A 17,725-nucleotide genomic window follows, 5' to 3' on the forward strand; every position below is an offset into this window, starting at 1 on the left:
AATAAATAAGAACAGCGATTATCAACAGTATTGCACTCAAGGCGGCTCACTCGTGTGCTAACGCCTGCTGATCTCAGGAGCTCTTCCGAGTCTCTATGGAGCGATGGATGGGGTTCGGTATTCGGTGAAAGAGAAAGAGTGACGAGGTTGCGGTCGTTTTATATAAAACAGTGTGTACGCTGTGCGCAAGTGCGCCGCCTTAGAAAGACATTGGTTGAAAATGGTCCAGTAGAAGTACGCTGACAGACAATATCACACCAGGTGACGTTGAAGTCCTTCGACTGAAATAGAACAGGACAGTGTGTCATTTTATTTCAGTAGTGTTCTTCCTTAATGATCAACAGAAGCTATTTGACGCCTCTTTAGATCTGCTCAGTTTCCAAATATGCTGTACTGTATATGCTATTTGAATATACAAGAAGTTACTTTAAGGGTCAGAGTAGAGGCATCTACAAAATAGTCAAACCAACCTTCGAACTCCCATTACCTGAGATTAATGAATGAGATTAACTGGTAGAGGAATCCAGAGGAAGACAAAGTAGGAAAAGCAAAAGGGAAAGAAACAGGAACAACAATCCATCAATGACCCAAATGCAGATGTGTCCCAACTCGGTTTCTATCCTTTCCCCTATACTGTACTGTAGGTCACCATTTTGCCTCAGACTCAGTCAGATAAAGGCCTACCCACCATAGATCCCTGTGATGGCATGTTTGTGTCTCCTTTGCCAGTTTCATTGCCTCTATCCGTCCCCATCTTCCTCCTTTGAGGTTTTTTTTTTAGATATGAAAGAGTTCTGTTCTTGTGCAGGAAAATTTGGTTTGGTAAAAGTTGTTTTTGTAAAACCCCTTTGTAAACTTTTTTTTCCTGTTTTTAAACTCTCTTTTCTAAATGTGAATATTCACTTGCAGCACTTTCTCTGTCTCTGACTGCAGTCTTATCCATGTGTGTGTGTGTGTCTGTGTGTGTGTGTGTGTGTCTGTGTGTCTGTGTGTCTGTGTGTCTGTGTGTCTGTGTGTCTGTGTGTCTGTGTGTCTGTGTGTCTGTGTGTCTGTGTGTCTCTGTGTGTGTGTGTGTGTGTGTGTGTGTGTGTGTGTGTGTGTGTGTGTGTCTGTGTGTCTGTCTGTGTGTGTGTGTGTGTGTGTGTGTGTGTGTGTGTGTGTGTGTGTGTGTGTGTGTGTGTGTGTGTGTGTGTGTGTGTGTGTGTGTGTGTCTGCAGGCCCAGGACCAGGACCAGCGCTCCCTGAACAGCGCAGGCCTGCAGCAGCGAGCAGGCAGCGGGCGGCGCGTCCGGAAGGTGTCGCCCAGCACCGAGCTGGACGGCCAGAGCAGCAGCCCCCTCTCCGAGCAGGACTCCGGCATCCTGGACGTGGAGGACGAAGAGGAGGACGACGAAGAGGAGGAGGTGAGACGCGACCCCTGGCCCTCTTGATGCCACATGCCCAAGCGATCGTGCCAAGTGCAGGGGGGTGCATCTCTTTGAGGACGTGTGTTTCAGCTTAAGCTTGATTGGTGGAAACGTGGCGTCCATCTAAAGTGCTTAGCAGTGACTGGCAGCGACTTGCCTTGGCCAGCTCAGACCAGATTTGTGACGGCAGATGAAAGATGAACCAGATGTTGAACGCTTCTCGGACAAAGCTGTGAGAGCTGTTCGACCGCATTACGTTCTGGGCTTGACAAAGGCCATTTTAATTTTGATAAATCACGTTCTTGTTTTGCGAGGAGTATTCTGACGCATTACAGGCCAATAAAACATCTTGGCCGACAGAGGCTTCAATGGGATTCACGTTGGTGTGAACACACAACAGGGTGGCCAGATGTTAACAACGCAACTCATGTTCAGTTCTTGAATCTGAACTAACGGGAGACGTTTTAAAAGCCGCGTCGGTACGCACCGTTAGTTACAGCTTATACAAGTTTGTTTGAGGACACCGAGTGTGTGTTCATGGTCATAGTTCAAGTGTCCAGCGCTGACTCCCTTTTTGAGGGTGGATTATAATCACAGGGAGCTGTCAGTAAGCTTCTCTTGTCTCTCCATCTGAGGTTCAGTTACTGTGTACGGGTCAAGTTTTTCGTTCCCACACGTTTGGCTCTCCCCTCTTATACCTCCGTTCCTCTCCCCAGTGCTCCTTTCCAGTGTCTCTGTTGTTGTCATTTTATTTTCTAGTTTCCTTTTTTTCCCTCCTCGTCTCTTCCTTGGGCTCTCTGCTTATTCCCGACGCCACCCCCCCCACCCCTCCACCCCCTCCCGGTTTCCCCTCATTCTCCTGTCCTTGTGGCTCCTGGCAGTGGGCCTGCTCTGGCGAACCCCCGCCCTTCCCTTTTCTTAATGGACCGTCTCGTTTCTGCAGTAGTTTAGTGTCATTAGGGCTGTCTCATTCCCCTGGGGCGGGGGTGTGCCGTGAGGAGCATGTGGAACGTGATCTCCGCATAGAGGAAGGTAATGATGCTGAGAGGAGAGAGAGAGAGAGAGAGAGTGGGAAAGAGAGAGAAAGAGAGGGAGGAAAAGCGAGAGAGAGAGAGAGAGAGAGAGAGAAAAAAAAGAGGGGCCTCATCTTATGTGGATCCAGCAGTTACTGGCAGAAGCTCTACAGTGACATCTCACACGTAGCATCCTGCTGTTTTCGATGCTGACGTTCGTCTTGACGTGTGTTGTGTCTTGGGGGAAACTTCGCTCTTTCTTTCAAAAAGGGTGAAGTGCAGTGTACCGGATATAAGGCAAATTACGCTGGGCATCGGGCGGTCTGACTTAACTTTTAACTACGAGACCACTAATGACGCTCGGCACTGATGCGTTAGGATAGGCAAACTTCAGACGTGCTGCCTGAAACCCAAACCTGACACGTCCAAAACGGAGGACAAACTCTATGAGCGCAACAACTGTGATGGAAACCGCAACCTCAACTGGTTTGGAGTTACAAAGACGAACCGTGATGGCAAAGGTCCATTGGGAAGGAAAACTCACTGCATTAAGGGAATAATGGCCTCAACATTAGAAAAGATGCAGGCAATTGGCACATCTCCTGTGAATACTTCCATCTCGGTCGCTCCTTTGTCCTGTGGTCTTTTGAATAGTCTGTTAAAGTTGCATTCCCATCTCCTTACTTAGCACAAGAAGTACGTTAGCAGTTTGAGGCTCCTAGTGTCCTTTTTTAAAGAAGAATTTGCTACCATTTCTGCTACCATTTATACATTTGTGTGTATAGTATACATGTTTTATCTGAAATAAAGCCGAAATAAAACATGTTTTATCCGAAATGTATAAAAAGATAGGTATAAATGGTATAAATGGTATAAATAGGTATAAACTTCATCTACACAAGTTATTGGTCACCAGGGTTGCAAAGGACCATCCACTTTCTTATTCTTTATATAAATGATGTGCAAAGCCTTCTACACATGGTTTTGGAAGTTATTGATCACCAGGGTTGCAAAGGACCTTCTCGTTCTTTATATAACGCGTCTCTTTAAGTTAGCCGTTTTAGATGTGTGTTGACTTGACCGCAGGAGATGTTCCTGACCTCCTCTCACCGCTGCCGTCTGCCCCCGTACTTGCGTCACCGCCGCCGCCTTTTCCTGTGCGGCGACGTGCCAGCGCCATCTGCTCGGCCCATCTCTCAGCACCTCCGCCACGTCTCATATCCTGCCGAGGGCCAGGCCGTGCCAGCGCCCGCTCGCTCGGTGCCCGGTGGCAGACCAGCTCTAGCGGTGCCACCCGACGTTGACTTTTTGGCCTCTCGTGCCCTCGTCCCCGACCTGGCGCAAGCTCGCCGACCCGGCGTGCCAGGGGAGTCTTTTCGAGCGTGGTGGTGGAAGCAGCATGATGGTGGCGGCGGTGGTGGCGGTGGTGGTATTGCCCGGTACGAGACTCGGGGGCTGTTTGTTTTCTGGTGGCCATTGTTTGACATGGCTCTTCCTCTCTTGAGCTCTTTGATGGGCGGCATGGCCGCGCTCGGGCCGAGTGTTTGTTTTTGTTGTGTGTGGAGTTGAGTGTTCCTGGTGGTTCCGTGGGAGAGATGAAAGCTGGCATTGTTTAGGCAGCCAGCTCTGGGGAAAAGCAGCATTCCAAAGAGGGATGGAACGGGTTTCAGATGGTGTGTGTGTGTGTGTGTGTGTGTGTGTAGAGGTGTGTCTCCGTGTGTGAATGTGTGTGTGACACAAATGTTTTCATGCAGTGTCAACAGTCATATTCATTTGTGCCATCTCGATGTCTTAAAGAGTTTTTAATCTCTTTCCCTCTGTTTCTCTCTCTCTCTCTCTGTCTCTCTCACGGTCTCCCTCTCTCTCTCCCTCCCTCTCTCCCTCCCTCTCTCTCCTCTCTCTCTCTGCAGGTGCCTGGAGCACAGGAGCTAGTTGACTTCTCTCCTGTCTACCGCTGTCTGCACATCTACACAGTCCTGGTGAGTCTCTCCTCTCTCCTCTCTCCTCTCTCTCCTCTCTCTCCTCTCTCCTCTCTCCTCTCTCCTCTCTCCTGCTCTCTCCTTCTCTACGCTCACCCTCTTTCCCCAGGATAAATGAGGCCTAACGCCGCCCACATGACTGAGTGTTATGCGCTGATATGACCCTTAATCTGGCCACCACTCTCTGGTTCTGCTGAGGCTGAGGTCTTGATTGGGCATTTGTATATAAATTTCACAGGCCCCACGCATTAAGGGCCTGTATGTGTTTTTTTCCCCGAGAAGTTCCACAGTGGTTACAATCAAGCTCCCAATTAGCCACCCGCAGTGTCCCCCCCTCTCTCTCTTTCTCTCTCTCTCTGTCCCTCTCTTTCTCTCTCTCTACTTTTCTCTACCCCTCTCTCCCTCTCTCTCCCCTTCTCTCTCTTCTCTCTTTCTCTCTCTCTCTGTCTGTCTCTCACTCTCTTTCTCTTGCTCTCTCTCTCCCTCCATCTTTTTTTCTTTCTTTCTCTCTTTCTTTCTCCATCCCGTTCTTTCTTTCTGTCGGTCTTTCTTTCTTTCTTTCTTTCTTTCTATATTTCTTTCGTGCTCTCGACCACCTCCCTCTCTTCTCCAACCGCTTCGTCCACCAGGGTTTCTGTGAGTCAGGCTAACCAAATAAACCAAGAGGGGCTGTGGGCGCACACTGGAGACACACACACACACACACACACACACACACACAGATGTGGTGGGGAGACAGTGGGTTCCAAGCACTGCCAGCTCCTCCAGGTGAAAAACGCTGCCAGGCTGGAAAGCATTTGAATGTCGCCCTTTGGCCTTTAAGGGTGAACAAAAAAACAAAAAACGTTCAGACTCTCGAAGAGCAGAGCACTGTCATTTCCACACACCACTTTGCTTTCTGTTTGGGCTAGAAATACCCCAAGAGTTCAGACAGTGCTGTGTGCACCCCCCCTCAACACACACACACACACACACACACACACACACACACACAAACACACACACATGCTCTGGGAGCTGGTAGAGAAAATAAGTGAGAGTAGAACATGATGGAGTGTGGAAAAAGAGGAAGTGAGGAGTCTTTTACACACACACACACACACACACACACACACACACACACACACACACAGCGTGGAGGTCAGAAGGTGAAGTGGTTAGTTGAGAGGTGAAGGGGCAGGATGGGGTTATCCCATGGCTGTCGTGAAAGGGAAAGGGGGAGAAGGTAAACAAACTTAAGGAGTATATCGCGTCTCTCGATAGGCAAGCGGCTTTTTTTTGTTTTGTTTTTCTTTTTTCTTTCCTTTGCAGGGAATGTCATAGTTTATGTGTTTCCTTCCCTTGGTACTGGTCGTGACCCCCTGGTCACCCCCCCCCGAGTCCTTGGACCTCCAGAGAAGCCCCGGGTACAGTGCAGAGTTCCAAATGGAAAGGGGTTGTGTGTGTGTGTGTGTGTGTGTGCATGTGTGTGTGTGAAGCTCCTTCAGCGGGACTTGGTGTGTGTACGTGGTCTCCGAAGTCTGCAGAGAGACGTTTGGATCCACACGGCGACTCGTTTCCATACGCACGCCTCGCAATATAGCTCAGTCAGAAGTGCTTCAAGGAAGAGATTTGGTGCGTAAAGAGAGTCATTATGGCAACATTAAAGGTATAGATGAAGAAGTCACGACTCTGATGTGAAATGGAGAGATAGATAGATAGGTAGAGAGAGAGAGAGAGAGCAAAGGAGGTGAAGCAGAGAGAGGATGAGAAGAGGAGGAGAGTGACTGCAGTCGGAGACTTCTACATCTATCTATATATATTTGTTCTGTGGATGGCGATGATACGGTGGATGTATATGATGGATGTGGAGATAAGAGCGACGGCGTAACCCGCTCTGATGTGGGCGAGCCGGGTGTCCCGTGGGAGGAAGTCAGGGGGATGGGGGGGAGCCTCTCTTCTGCCCTTTATCCCCCCCGAGCGTGTCATGGGGAGGGCCGTGACCTGGCCGTGGCACTCCGACGGGGGTGTCTGGGGTAAAACGGCCAAAGAGGAGAGTGAGAGCAAGAAACTTGGTTGGAAGAGAAGTGGTTTTAGGGTGTGTATGTGTGTTTGGGGTGTTCGTGGAGAATGGGCGAGTGACCTCCACTTGCCCCTTGTGAGCTGGTAATGGGGGTAGAAGCGGGCGTGTTTGTGTGTGTGTGTGTGGAGGGGGGATTGGTATGCGCTTGGGAGCTGGAGGAAACGCAGAAGAAGGGCACCGGGCCGGCGTTCCCAAGGTGTTGACAAGCGTGACTTCTTCACCGCTCCGCTCCGTCGTGCATCGCCTCGGCCTCCTCATTGTTTTGTTTCTTTTTTGCGACTTCCATGTTTGTTTGGCTTTGTCTCATTCCGATCGCTCTTTCCCACCGTTGTTTCTCTCCGTCGCTTGCTTTTTAAGCGTCTTTTGTTTTTCAAAAAAAACCTTACCTCATCTCTTAAGAGTGCTACTGTTATTCCTTTTAAGTGCATCCAGAGGTGATAAACACACCCAATGTACTCCTGACCTCGCTTTGATAGAGCACTGCTGGACTAGGGGGGAGGGAGGGGGGGAGCGGGGGGAAACAGGAGGCTGGAGCCATCAGGGAGAGCTTCAGAGCCAAGATGGCGGATGTGACCGTATAGCCTTATTGAGCGTGACTGGTGCCTGGTGCCAATCTTTGACTATTGTTGGAATCCTCCCCCCCCTCCTTTTTCTTTTTTTTCTCCGTCTACTTATTTCATTCAGGGTATCCCATAGTGCACCTCTTACATTAGTGTCTCTTTCCAGTTTCGCTTCATTTATTTGAAATATAAACATGGACGTAGAAGCTCGTTCCCAATCAAGATTTTTCGTCCATTTCGTTCTCCCCTTTCCACCCACTTTGACTTGTACCCACCACCCCCACCACCACCCCCACCCCACAGTTTGAATTCCTCCCTGTTGAACTTCAGCATGCGAACAATACGCCTTTGTCTGCTACCAACTCCTACCTTTCAGATGAACTATGAAAAATCTGATTAGAATTATGATCAATGTAAACAGAGCGAAAGCAGCCTGGGCCAACTGCTTCTAGTCAGACCCAGGGATCGGCACCCCTGTTTTGGGCCGTTTTTGCCTGGATACCGAGCGCCAACCACCAGGTACATATTATCCCTCCCGCCCCACAGCACGAGGCCTCGGCTTGCCTGTCTGGCAGGCATGGGCGAAGCTGAACCCTACATACATAGAGAGGGTGTGAAGATGTCAGTGTGTGTGTGTGTGTGTGTGTGTGTGTGTGTGTGTGTGTGAGAGAGAGAGAAAGAGAGAGAGTGAGTGTGTGAGAGCGAGTGAGTGTATGTGAGGGTATGTGCGTGAGCGTGTGCGTGTGTGTGAGAGAGTGTTCGTGTGAGTGTGTGTGTGTGTTCAAGAGAGAGGGAGAGAGAGGGTGTATTTGGAGGACTGCATTACTCAAAGACTCTGCATGGCCTGCTGGGTTTTCTCATTACTCTCTCCTGAAAAATGGCTGAAATTGTGGACGTGATCTGCTGTTTAGGCAGCGAGCGAGGGCCTGATGGAGGTTAGACAGCGCGAGTGCAGAGGGAGAGAGGGAGAGAGGGAGAGAGGGAGAGAGGGAGAGAGGGAGAGAGGGAGAGAGGGAAAGCGAGAGAGAGAAAGAGTGGTAGAAGGAGAGAGGGAGAGAGAGAAAGGTAGAGGGAGAGAGGGAGAGAGAGAAATGTAGAGGTAGAGAGGGAGAGAGAGAAAGGTAGAAGGAAAGAGAAAGAAAGGTAGAGGGAAAGAGAAAGAAAGGTAGAGGGAGAGGGAGAGGGAGAGGGAGAGGGAGAGGGAGAGGGAGAGGGAGAGAGAAAGAGAAAGAGGGAGAGAGAGAGAGAGAGAGAGGGCGTCTTGTAAAAGGCCGAGCAGGCAGCCAGGAGGTGTAAGGATGTTTATGGAGCAGAGTGTTCTGTCTGTCCACACCGCTGATGGGTGACCTCTGCTGAACTGGAAAGAGATGAAGTAGGGTTATGCCTGGAGGTGTCGCTGTAAATTTACCCCCCCCCCCCACAACACCACACACACACACACACACTTCCTTCATCTCTCTCTCTTTCCCCCTCTCGTCCTCTCTCTCTCTCTTTCCCCCTCTCATCCTCTCTCTCTCTCTTCCTTATGTACAGACACAGACACACACACACACACACACACACACACACACACTTACTTACATAGAAAAAGAGTGCTAGAACAAAGCAGGGTACTGTTTCTACCCCTTTTGACTCCTTAGGTCATTCAGTTCCTGCTCCAAGAAACTGACTCCTTCTCCACCTCCTGTTTCTCTGCAGAGGTGGGGGAGGGAGTGAGAGGGTATGAAAGGGAAAAAAACGGTGTGTGTGTGTGTGTTGGAGGGCGGGGTGGTGGTGGTGAGGTGGGGGGGGGGTACACTCAGGGGAGGTCGGCTGTTTTTTAATCTCACCTTCTCCAGCCGCCTCCACCCCCACCGTGTCTCCGTGGAGGGGGGGGTGGGTGAGTCTTGGGTTGCCTGTCGGTGACCTGGGCGCATGGTTTGGAGGCCTCGGAGCGCAAGTCTATCGGGCAGGAAGCAGACCTCCTCCACTGCAGGAAGTGGCCAGACGAAATGGGGAAGGTCAAAGTTGAACCTTAATGTTCGGTGATACTTTACGTGCGTGTGTTTGTGTCTATGTGTGTGTGTGTTTGGAGCTCTCCGTGGGATTTGCCATTGTGTTGTATATGAAGAGCTACTGTTTTCACCCTCCAAAAAAGCCTTCTGTCAATAAAGAACGTTTGTCATTGTTCCAGCGTCGACAAGTCAGAACTCTGTCCCACACACACATGTGGCCTTGAGGTTGTCGGTTGTCTTGACTTTTTTTTTTTTTGTCTCTCATTCAAATGTTTATTTTTCGTCCACATAATGGGAACCTCTAAAGAATACCTCTCCTCCCCCGACCACAATGCCACTGTGGCAAAAGTCCCTTTCAACCGCTTGTCAATCAGTCGTCACTGGAACGCCAGTCGCGCTCATGTTCCCCCGGCCAGCTCCAGGGGGTGGCCGACTGCCCGGGGGTGACCGGTGGCCCTCGCTCCGAGGCGGCGGCTCCACTCTGGCGGCTGGTGAGGGGGCCCTTTGTGGGATAACATCTCCCCCAGCTCCTGGAGCCTTATCTCTGGGGTGGTGCCTGTCGGGGGTCCTGGTTCGGGGCCGCGGAGATAGGCCTCACCTCTCCACCCGCGGAGGCCCTCCGTCCCGGATGTGGTAAGGCCTCGCCGGCCACAGAGTGGGTTCTGTGTTTGAGCTTCTCTTCGTAAACTCCCCCCCCCCCCACCCCCTCACACACACACACACACACACACACACACACACACACACACACACACACACACACACACAACCCCTTTCCATTTGGAACTCTGCACTGCACCTCTGGAGGTCCTGTGGCGATGGAAGTTGGAGCTCTTTTTGAAGAGGCGTGCTGCGATAAGGAACAGCGCTGGCATTGAGGTGGTTGAGGTGGTGGAGGTGGTGGAGATGGAGGTGGTGGAGATGGAGGTGGAGATGATGGTGGAGGTGGTGGAGGAGTTGGGTTGGAGCACACGGCCCTCTCTGTTGGCTCTCAGATGAGTGGCGGTCCCAGTAGGATCTGTGATTTCTCTCTGTCTGCTGTTTGTGTTGTACCTGGGGGCCAGACTTGAGCTTTTAAATTCTCTGGAAACGGACGCAAGATAAACATACAACCGAACACATGTTCATGCACACACACACACACACACACACACACATAACGCAGGCAGGCACACTCACACACACCCACACACACACACATACTGACAGTCTAACCATATTCTGAATAATTTTTCTTGGTAAGTAATCAGTGGATGCGGAGGAATTTTCTACCACATGCTGGTAACATTTCCTAAAGTGTGGAGGCACGTCTGGAAATCACTCACGTTAGTCCGGGAAATATGGATGAGCTGGGATTCGGCCTCGTTGGTCCCTGGAGGCTGATGTTGTCTGTTCTGAATCTGTTCTTTGTCTCTGTGTCCAGGGTGCCAGGGACACGTTCGAGAGCTACTACAGGAAGCAGAGGAGGAAACAAGCGCGGCTGGTGCTGCAGCCACACTCAAACATGGTACCAGTGGCGCGTTAACTCTCCACGCATTAACTCTCAACGCTTTAACTCTCAACGCTTTAACTCTCAACGCTTTAACTCTTCAACGCTTTAACTCAATGCTTTAACTCTCAACTCTTTAACTCTTCAACTCTAACTCAACACTTTAACTCTCAACACTTTAACTGCTAGCACTTTAACTCTCATCTCAACTGTCAAAACTTTAACTCTCAACTGTCTGTGTTAGTGTGTGGAATACAGAATAATCATCATTCAGCCTTTCACACACACACAAAACAGTCTACTACCATACTCCCCTTATGAGTGATCTGTTTAATTGTGTGTATGTGTGTGTGTGTGTGTGTGTGTGTGTGTGTGTGTGTGTGCGTGTCATCCTCAGCATGAAACCCTGGAGGGATACAGGAGGTACTTCAATCAAATAGTGGGGTATGTACAGCACAGTCTCCTATTCTCCCTCCACTGTAGACATCACATCCATCCAAACAAAATCCTGAAATGGATTTTAATTCACTTTCACCCAAGAAAACACTGAGAGGCGACTAGTGATCTGATGTTTTATTAAAGTATGTTTGTTTCGCCCTGTTTGTCATGCTGTACTGTGTGTATTTCTGTAATCTAAATTCAGAGAAAATGCTTAGCAACTTTCTGTGCCATTGAAAAGTACGAGTTTGGAGTGCAGGGTGTTGGATCACTTTGAGGATAGTTGTGTGAAAAGGGTGTGAGTTGATAAACATGGTGTCAAAATACTCACTTAACACTTATGCTAACTAGAAGTGGAGTGAATGATATGTAAATGTTTTGAAAACTCCTACACAGCTGTGACACATCTTAGAGCGCCTTAAATATGTACAAACATCTCTGAGTAGCGTCCAGTGTTAAGATCTCTGTGGAATCCAAGATCTTCTGAGAGAATCAACGTAAACAAACAGAACAGCAGTCACACCGTTAGACCCCTGAAAGTACGTCACCTCCATCGAGTAAGACCCTGAGAAGGCCTGCTGCCTTTTTTTTTTGTTCTTTCTCAGTCATACATAGCATGTGAAATCACTGTGTTCTTCGAGGAACCATTGAGAATCCAAAAAGGCTCCCTTGTCAAATAGTCCCGTCGTTGTCGTCCTGCGCAAACTCTTCCCCTGGAGCTCTCCTCTTCCGGCCTGTCAGAGAGAGGTGCTCTGTGTGGATTTACAGTCGGGCGGGATGGGGGGAACATGGCAGATCTGTGTTTTCCTGACCGTCTGGGTGGGAATGTCGGGAATCTCCGCCACATCTGGTGCAAGGCTTCTCTGCAAACACACGCTGCCCCTGCTCAGAGATGACCGGCGAACGTCCACGTGTGTGGAGGGACTAGGGAGACGTTTGTGTCCATTGTCCCCGCCGTGTTCCCTGACAAAGTTCTCTTCTTTGTTGTGTGTCGTCGTGCACAACTGACTTGAGTATGTGGACTGTTGTCATGTCAAGAATGCCCAATAGGGTGCTGGGTGCATCCTCTTTCTCTCAAAAACTCTTCTATGGTGGATAATATTATGCCATTTGATTAATAACCAAAATCAGCCGTAAAATATAAAATGTTGTCAAAATGAAGGTGCATTGTGGTACCCTAGACAGATCATTCTCAATCTTCACCAAACTTCATATTTATTATTTGTTCATCAAATGACACAATATTATCCACCATAGAAGAGTTCTTGAGAGAAAGAGGGGCACTTGATGCACCCTAATGCCCGACCTTTGACCTCTCGTGTGTTGTGTCCTGCGTTGACCTCTTGTCTTCTCTCTTGCTCATTCTTTTGCCACCTGTTGCCTCTGCTCTCACCTGGTAGGTTTTTCGTGGTGGAGGATCACGTCCTGCACACGACCCAGGGGCTGGTCAACAGGGCCTACGTGGAGGAGCTGTGGGAGATGGCCCTGTCCAAGAGCATCGCAGCGCTGCGCACACACTCGGTACGCCACACACACACACACACACACACACACACACACACTCACACTCACACTCACACTCACACTCACACTCACACTCACACTCACACTCACACTCACACTCACACTCACACTCACACTCACACTCACACTCACACACACACACAAATACACACATTAGGAACCAAATCTTCTGAATAATCCAGTAGATTAAAGAGTTTTTACAGGTTCAAGGGTATGGGAAACATTGTTCCATCTTCCAAATAAACATGCTTCCTATATCTCTCTCTCTCACACATACACACTCACTCTGAATTTCACTGGTTCTCTTTCTCTTTCCTATCTGTTCCACCCAAGTCGTACTGCACTGATCCAGACCTAGTGTTGGATCTGAAGAACCTCATTGTGCTTTTCGCAGACACACTACAGGTAAGGAGATAGCCTCTGCAACCCTCCTAAGATACAACAGTCATCCTCAGATATAATCAGTTCAGTGTCACGTTTTGAAAATTTTTTTTCTCATTGTGCCATTTGGTGTTGTTGCTCTGTAGGGTTATGGTTTCACCGTAAACCAGTTGTTTGACATGCTTCTGGAGATGCGGGACCAATATGGGGAGATCTTGCTGAAGAAATGGACTGTGTCCTTCAGGTGAGATGAGCTGTCTGAGACCCTGTGAACATTTAAAATGCCCTCACAGAAAGTTCAGGCTTCTGGTGAACAGTTGCTGCAAATCTGCAAATTTGTCATATTTTCACATCCAAAATGAGGTTTTTGGCTTACAGTTGGCGAACACATTTGCCACTAGTGGCAAACTTCTCATTGTCGACAGAACTTTGTTGGAATTGACAGCATTGGCAAACCTCTGTCAAGATTTTCTAGTGAACTCAGTTGCTATTTGGAAACGCTGACTGGGCTACTTCTGATAGACTAACCCAGAGATGACTGGAGCACTCAGATTACTAAATAACTTTTTTTTTTATTGTGGTGCACGAAAGACTGACGTTTCGACGCACTGCGTCTTCCTCAGAGTCCTGAGTCATTTGTTATTTGTTTTGTTATTCCCATAAATCACCCACAAATTTGCTGCAAATGTGCTGCAAACATTTCAGTGTCATAATACAAGGGTGTGTCTTGCGATTCGATCACTAGTGGTCAGCTCTAAATGCAAGTGCGAGCGATCACCAAGACTCATTATGATCCGATCACTCAAACCACTTACTGAGGTGATCTGAGACGCTTTTGACCACATACTGTATAATTTGCTGTGTAAACGCTAATTTATTTATATATTTGTTTATTTGATTGGGACAATGTTTATTGATAGACAGTCAAGAAGCCTGTAAATAAACTGTAAATTAACTTCAGAGTGCTCATTTTCACCCGTTCTTCCTGGCCAGTTCTTAAAAAGGCAGCCTGGAATAAAAACAGAGAAACAAAACAATTAAAAAAAAAAAAAAAAACAGGATTACAAGTGACCTTGACCAAGTGAAGTAATGCGTTCTGATGTGTCCCGGACAATGGGGCCGTGATGAATAAGATGTTAGCGGAATAGCTGAATATAAACTCAAGCAGTCAGCAACGCGACTTGTAAACTGCGATGTGTCTCGGCTGACCACTTTTGATTGAATTGCCCAAGACACATTCTAAAAACAAATCCAAACAGACCCTAAGACAAAGGCAGATGTCTCTCTTTTTCTGTCTTTTGCGCTTGAAGCTTGAGACTGGCGCTGTCGCCACTTCACTGAGAACCTTTGAAACATTTGCGTTACCTTCACGGCAAATTAAGCAACAAGTCGGGTTCCAAGAGGTCAAAGAGGCATTACACACACACACACACACACACACACACAAACACACTGACTCACATCCCCTATGTGCACACACACAGACATGCAAGCCCGTGGAAACAAAAAGGATTGTCGGTATTCTCAAAGGAGAAACAAATTCTTCACAGAAACACACACCTTTTTGGTGTGATTTTTATTTTCTGCGACTCTCTTGACCCGGTTAAACTTGGACAAGGAAGGCTCGGGGAAATGCCAGCCCATTGTGCCAGCCACCTCCAGCACATCAAAGTCCCTGAGTCAGAGGAGCACGGCTAATGTGTCCGGAATGGGCCCGCGGAACAGCCCGGATGGGAACGCCGCTTTGACCTTGGGCAAATCCTTGCCGATTCCCGGCGGGAGACTCTGGCTGGGGCGGCCAGCAGAAAGGAGTTCTTTTGGAATTTGCGTGGTGTGGAAAAACACACGTGGAATGTTGGAGAAGTACATGAGATGAACTGTGTGTGTGTGTACACATGCACACACACACACACATGCAGATGTGCACACATACACACACACACACACACACACACTGATGCACAGAGTTAAGTGTTATTGGGTGTATCCTAACAACAGAATCCCACATTGTGTGGTGGAAGTCTTCCGAAGGTCAAGTGGTCAAATATTATTATATCTGAAGGTTGTTTGTCTATATTTGACCTCTGAAGCAGTTTGTCCTCCATTTCCCAGTCTTGGCAGTCTTGTTTTTGTTTTGTTATGTATCAGTTAGCCGCTTAGACTTGTCCTCTGGGTGACCTCTGTTGATGTTGGAGCTGTAATCGCTCATCTGAAACGGGCCTGTGATTTTTTTACTGTAAGCACCTGAAGAGTGTTTTTCCTATTTTCCTCCGTTTCCGCTCAGGCAAATCCTGGACCAGGATAACTACAGTCCGATCCCAGTGGGAACTCCTGAAGAGTACCACAGCATCGTCAGTCAGTTCCCCTTCCAGGACCCGGAGCTGGACAAGGTCAGTGCAAGGTCGCACGTCACCTGATGGACAGTACTTTTTGTTCATAAGAAGAAAAGAGTGTTTGTTTGTTTGTTTGTTTGTTTGTTTGTTTGTTTTTGTTGACCTCCATCATCTCTGTTTCCTTTAGACTCCCTTTCCTAAGAAGCTGCCATTCTCAGAGTTTGTGCCTAAAGTCTACTGCCAGCTGAAGGAGTTCATCTATGCCTGTCTGAAGTTTTCTGAGGACCTTCATCTCAGGTAAATCACACAGACTGTCTTTCTTACTCCCTCACTTAAACACACACACACACACACACACACACACGCGTAAACGCACACTATGATAGTTTTTTTCCAAACCATAGACCCAGTTGTCAAAAAAGATGCACATGATCTTGCATGTGCACAGCACACACACACACACACACACACACACACACACTCTCCCACCCATAGGCCTTCTGTACATTTTGAAGGTTTTCTGCAGCTCTCAGCCAGGACCGGTGTCCAGACATGCTCTCACACCTCCGCGCGACTCTGTGCCGCCGGCCGCTGTTCGTCTGACTGCCCGTCATCAGAGAGCGAGCTAATTAACAGCGCCTCCATCCCTCCCTCCCTCCTCCCACCTTCCCTCCCTCGCCTGTCATTCTCCTCAGAACACCGCGCTCTCTGCACAACCCTTACCAATTTGTCCAGGTCTGCAGCCGCCCTTGGAAAAAGCAAAGAAGACGACAATTAGTAATCAGCAGCACATTCGATTTTTTTTGTTTCTCGTTCAAGTAGAGATTAATCAGCCTCTTTGCAGAGAACTCTGAGGCGTGTGTTGAATCATGTGTCTTAGCTTTTTTTTTTTTTAAATAATAAAGGTTCTTTCATCCGTCTACGGTGATAGAATTTTGTGCAGGGAGTGTCTGCCTAACCCAGCATAGTTCATTGAATGGTATCCAGTTTATTAATAGTCTTTCCGAAAGCAAGACAATTGAAGGAAAGCAACAGTTCTACCAGAAAGAGGGGATTTTTTGTATTCAAGACATACACTTTATTTGACTTTTCTCTTGTCAGACTAATTTAACTTGTTCCTGACACATAGCACATTGTATTTTTGCGGGTATCCCTATCCGCCTCTCCTAAAATCAACTTTCGCTTTATGCATAAATCCATATTCAGAAGAGGTCTCAAATGCAGACCAGTAAATCTGATCTCCTAAGCCCCCCCTCCACATCACCTCTTGACCTTAGGGCCTGAGGAGGTCATCAAGGTCAAGGTTAAAGTTCGCGGCCGGTAGTATCGATAACAAAGCTTTTTTAGCCCCTCTGTCCGGTCCTTGTACCTGCAGCAGACATGGTGTGGGGGGGCGGCATGTCTGCGCGAAAGCTTTAGGATCACTCTGATTGGTCATTTTTGTAATGGGTTTCCGCTTTTTCTGAGGGTGTTTGAAGTCGGCTTGTCTACGTGCTCTTTGGCGGCGTGTGTCAGGTCTGGTTACCTCAACGAGACCGTGGACCGTCTGGTTTGTCTGATCTTGATTTGAGGTGGTTGTTGGAGGGAGGAGGGGGGATGGGGTGGGGGGTTCTGGCACTGGTATCCAGGGGTTAGAGAGGTTGCCGTGGTGGGTGTGTCCAAATCGAAACCTTGAGAAAGTGGTCAGATATTAGCAACCTTAAACCGGCTTCCCAGAGTTCCTCTGTTGTCCAGACTTCCTGTGTGGAATTTTCAAAAGCCTTTTGACTCCTTTTTTTTTTTTGCTTCTTTTTTTGTTATTCCAGCAATGATTTTGATGGTTCAATTACCAGACGAGGAAATAAGACAATTTAGGTAGGAGGTAGTCAGGAAGGATAAATGGCCTTGGTGAGCTGTTTTAATCTCTGTAAACACTGGGCTGTCCTCTTTTTCCTCTCAAAAATTATCCTTTTTTCTCACTGTCAGCTAAAGTTGGTGATTTATTGATAACAGGAATAGCTTATGACAGGGGAATTGTTTGTGTGTGTGTGTGTGTGTGTGTGTGTGTGTGTGTGTGTGTGTGTGTGTGTGTGTGTGTGTGTGTGTGTGTGTGTGTGTGTGTGTGTGTGTGTGTGTGTGTGTGTGTGTGTGTGTGTGTGTGTGTGTGTGTGTGTGTGTGTGTGTGTGTGTGTGTGTGTGTGTGTGTGTGTGTGTGTGTGTGTGTGAGAGGTAGAGAGAGATGAAGGGAGGTTTGTTGTCTAATGTGAGTTTGTGCACTCGCTCCATCTGTTTTCACCCCACCCCCCCACCGCATCTTTTTTGGGTGACTGGAGAGAAATGGGAGATGAGGAGAACCGAACCCTCCGAGAGCATTGTCTTTCAGCCCCGCTCGTATCAAGCGGCCTCTCCTTTTGGTGTGGTGTGGAGTGCACGGAGTCAGACCGGGCTCTGAGAAGCATCAAGCACCCCCCCCCCCCCCCAATTCCCATACGTTTGAACTGCTCCCCAAAAAAGAGCAGCCCATGGCTTGTGTAGCCACACTGAACCGCATATTTGACCGTTTTTTT

The 17,725-nt window shown here is 48.4% G+C and overlaps 1 protein-coding gene across 2 annotated transcripts in view; it reads left to right on the forward strand.

The window, feature by feature from the left end:
* Positions 1–17,725, forward strand: part of exoc6b (exocyst complex component 6B) — a 98,398-nt gene that overhangs the window by 26,387 nt on the left and 54,286 nt on the right. For both annotated transcript variants that reach the window (XM_062516410.1, XM_062516411.1), the window contains exons 7-15: positions 1,218–1,403; positions 4,330–4,398; positions 10,438–10,521; positions 10,901–10,947; positions 12,342–12,462; positions 12,799–12,870; positions 12,993–13,090; positions 15,131–15,236; positions 15,367–15,476. In XM_062516410.1, coding sequence (XP_062372394.1) covers positions 1,218–1,403; positions 4,330–4,398; positions 10,438–10,521; positions 10,901–10,947; positions 12,342–12,462; positions 12,799–12,870; positions 12,993–13,090; positions 15,131–15,236; positions 15,367–15,476 — 893 coding nt within the window. The remainder of the gene's footprint in view (positions 1–1,217; positions 1,404–4,329; positions 4,399–10,437; positions 10,522–10,900; positions 10,948–12,341; positions 12,463–12,798; positions 12,871–12,992; positions 13,091–15,130; positions 15,237–15,366; positions 15,477–17,725) is intronic.

This window comes from Sardina pilchardus, chromosome 16 (assembly GCF_963854185.1).
Source record: "Sardina pilchardus chromosome 16, fSarPil1.1, whole genome shotgun sequence".
Lineage (NCBI taxonomy): Eukaryota > Metazoa > Chordata > Actinopteri > Clupeiformes > Clupeidae > Sardina > Sardina pilchardus.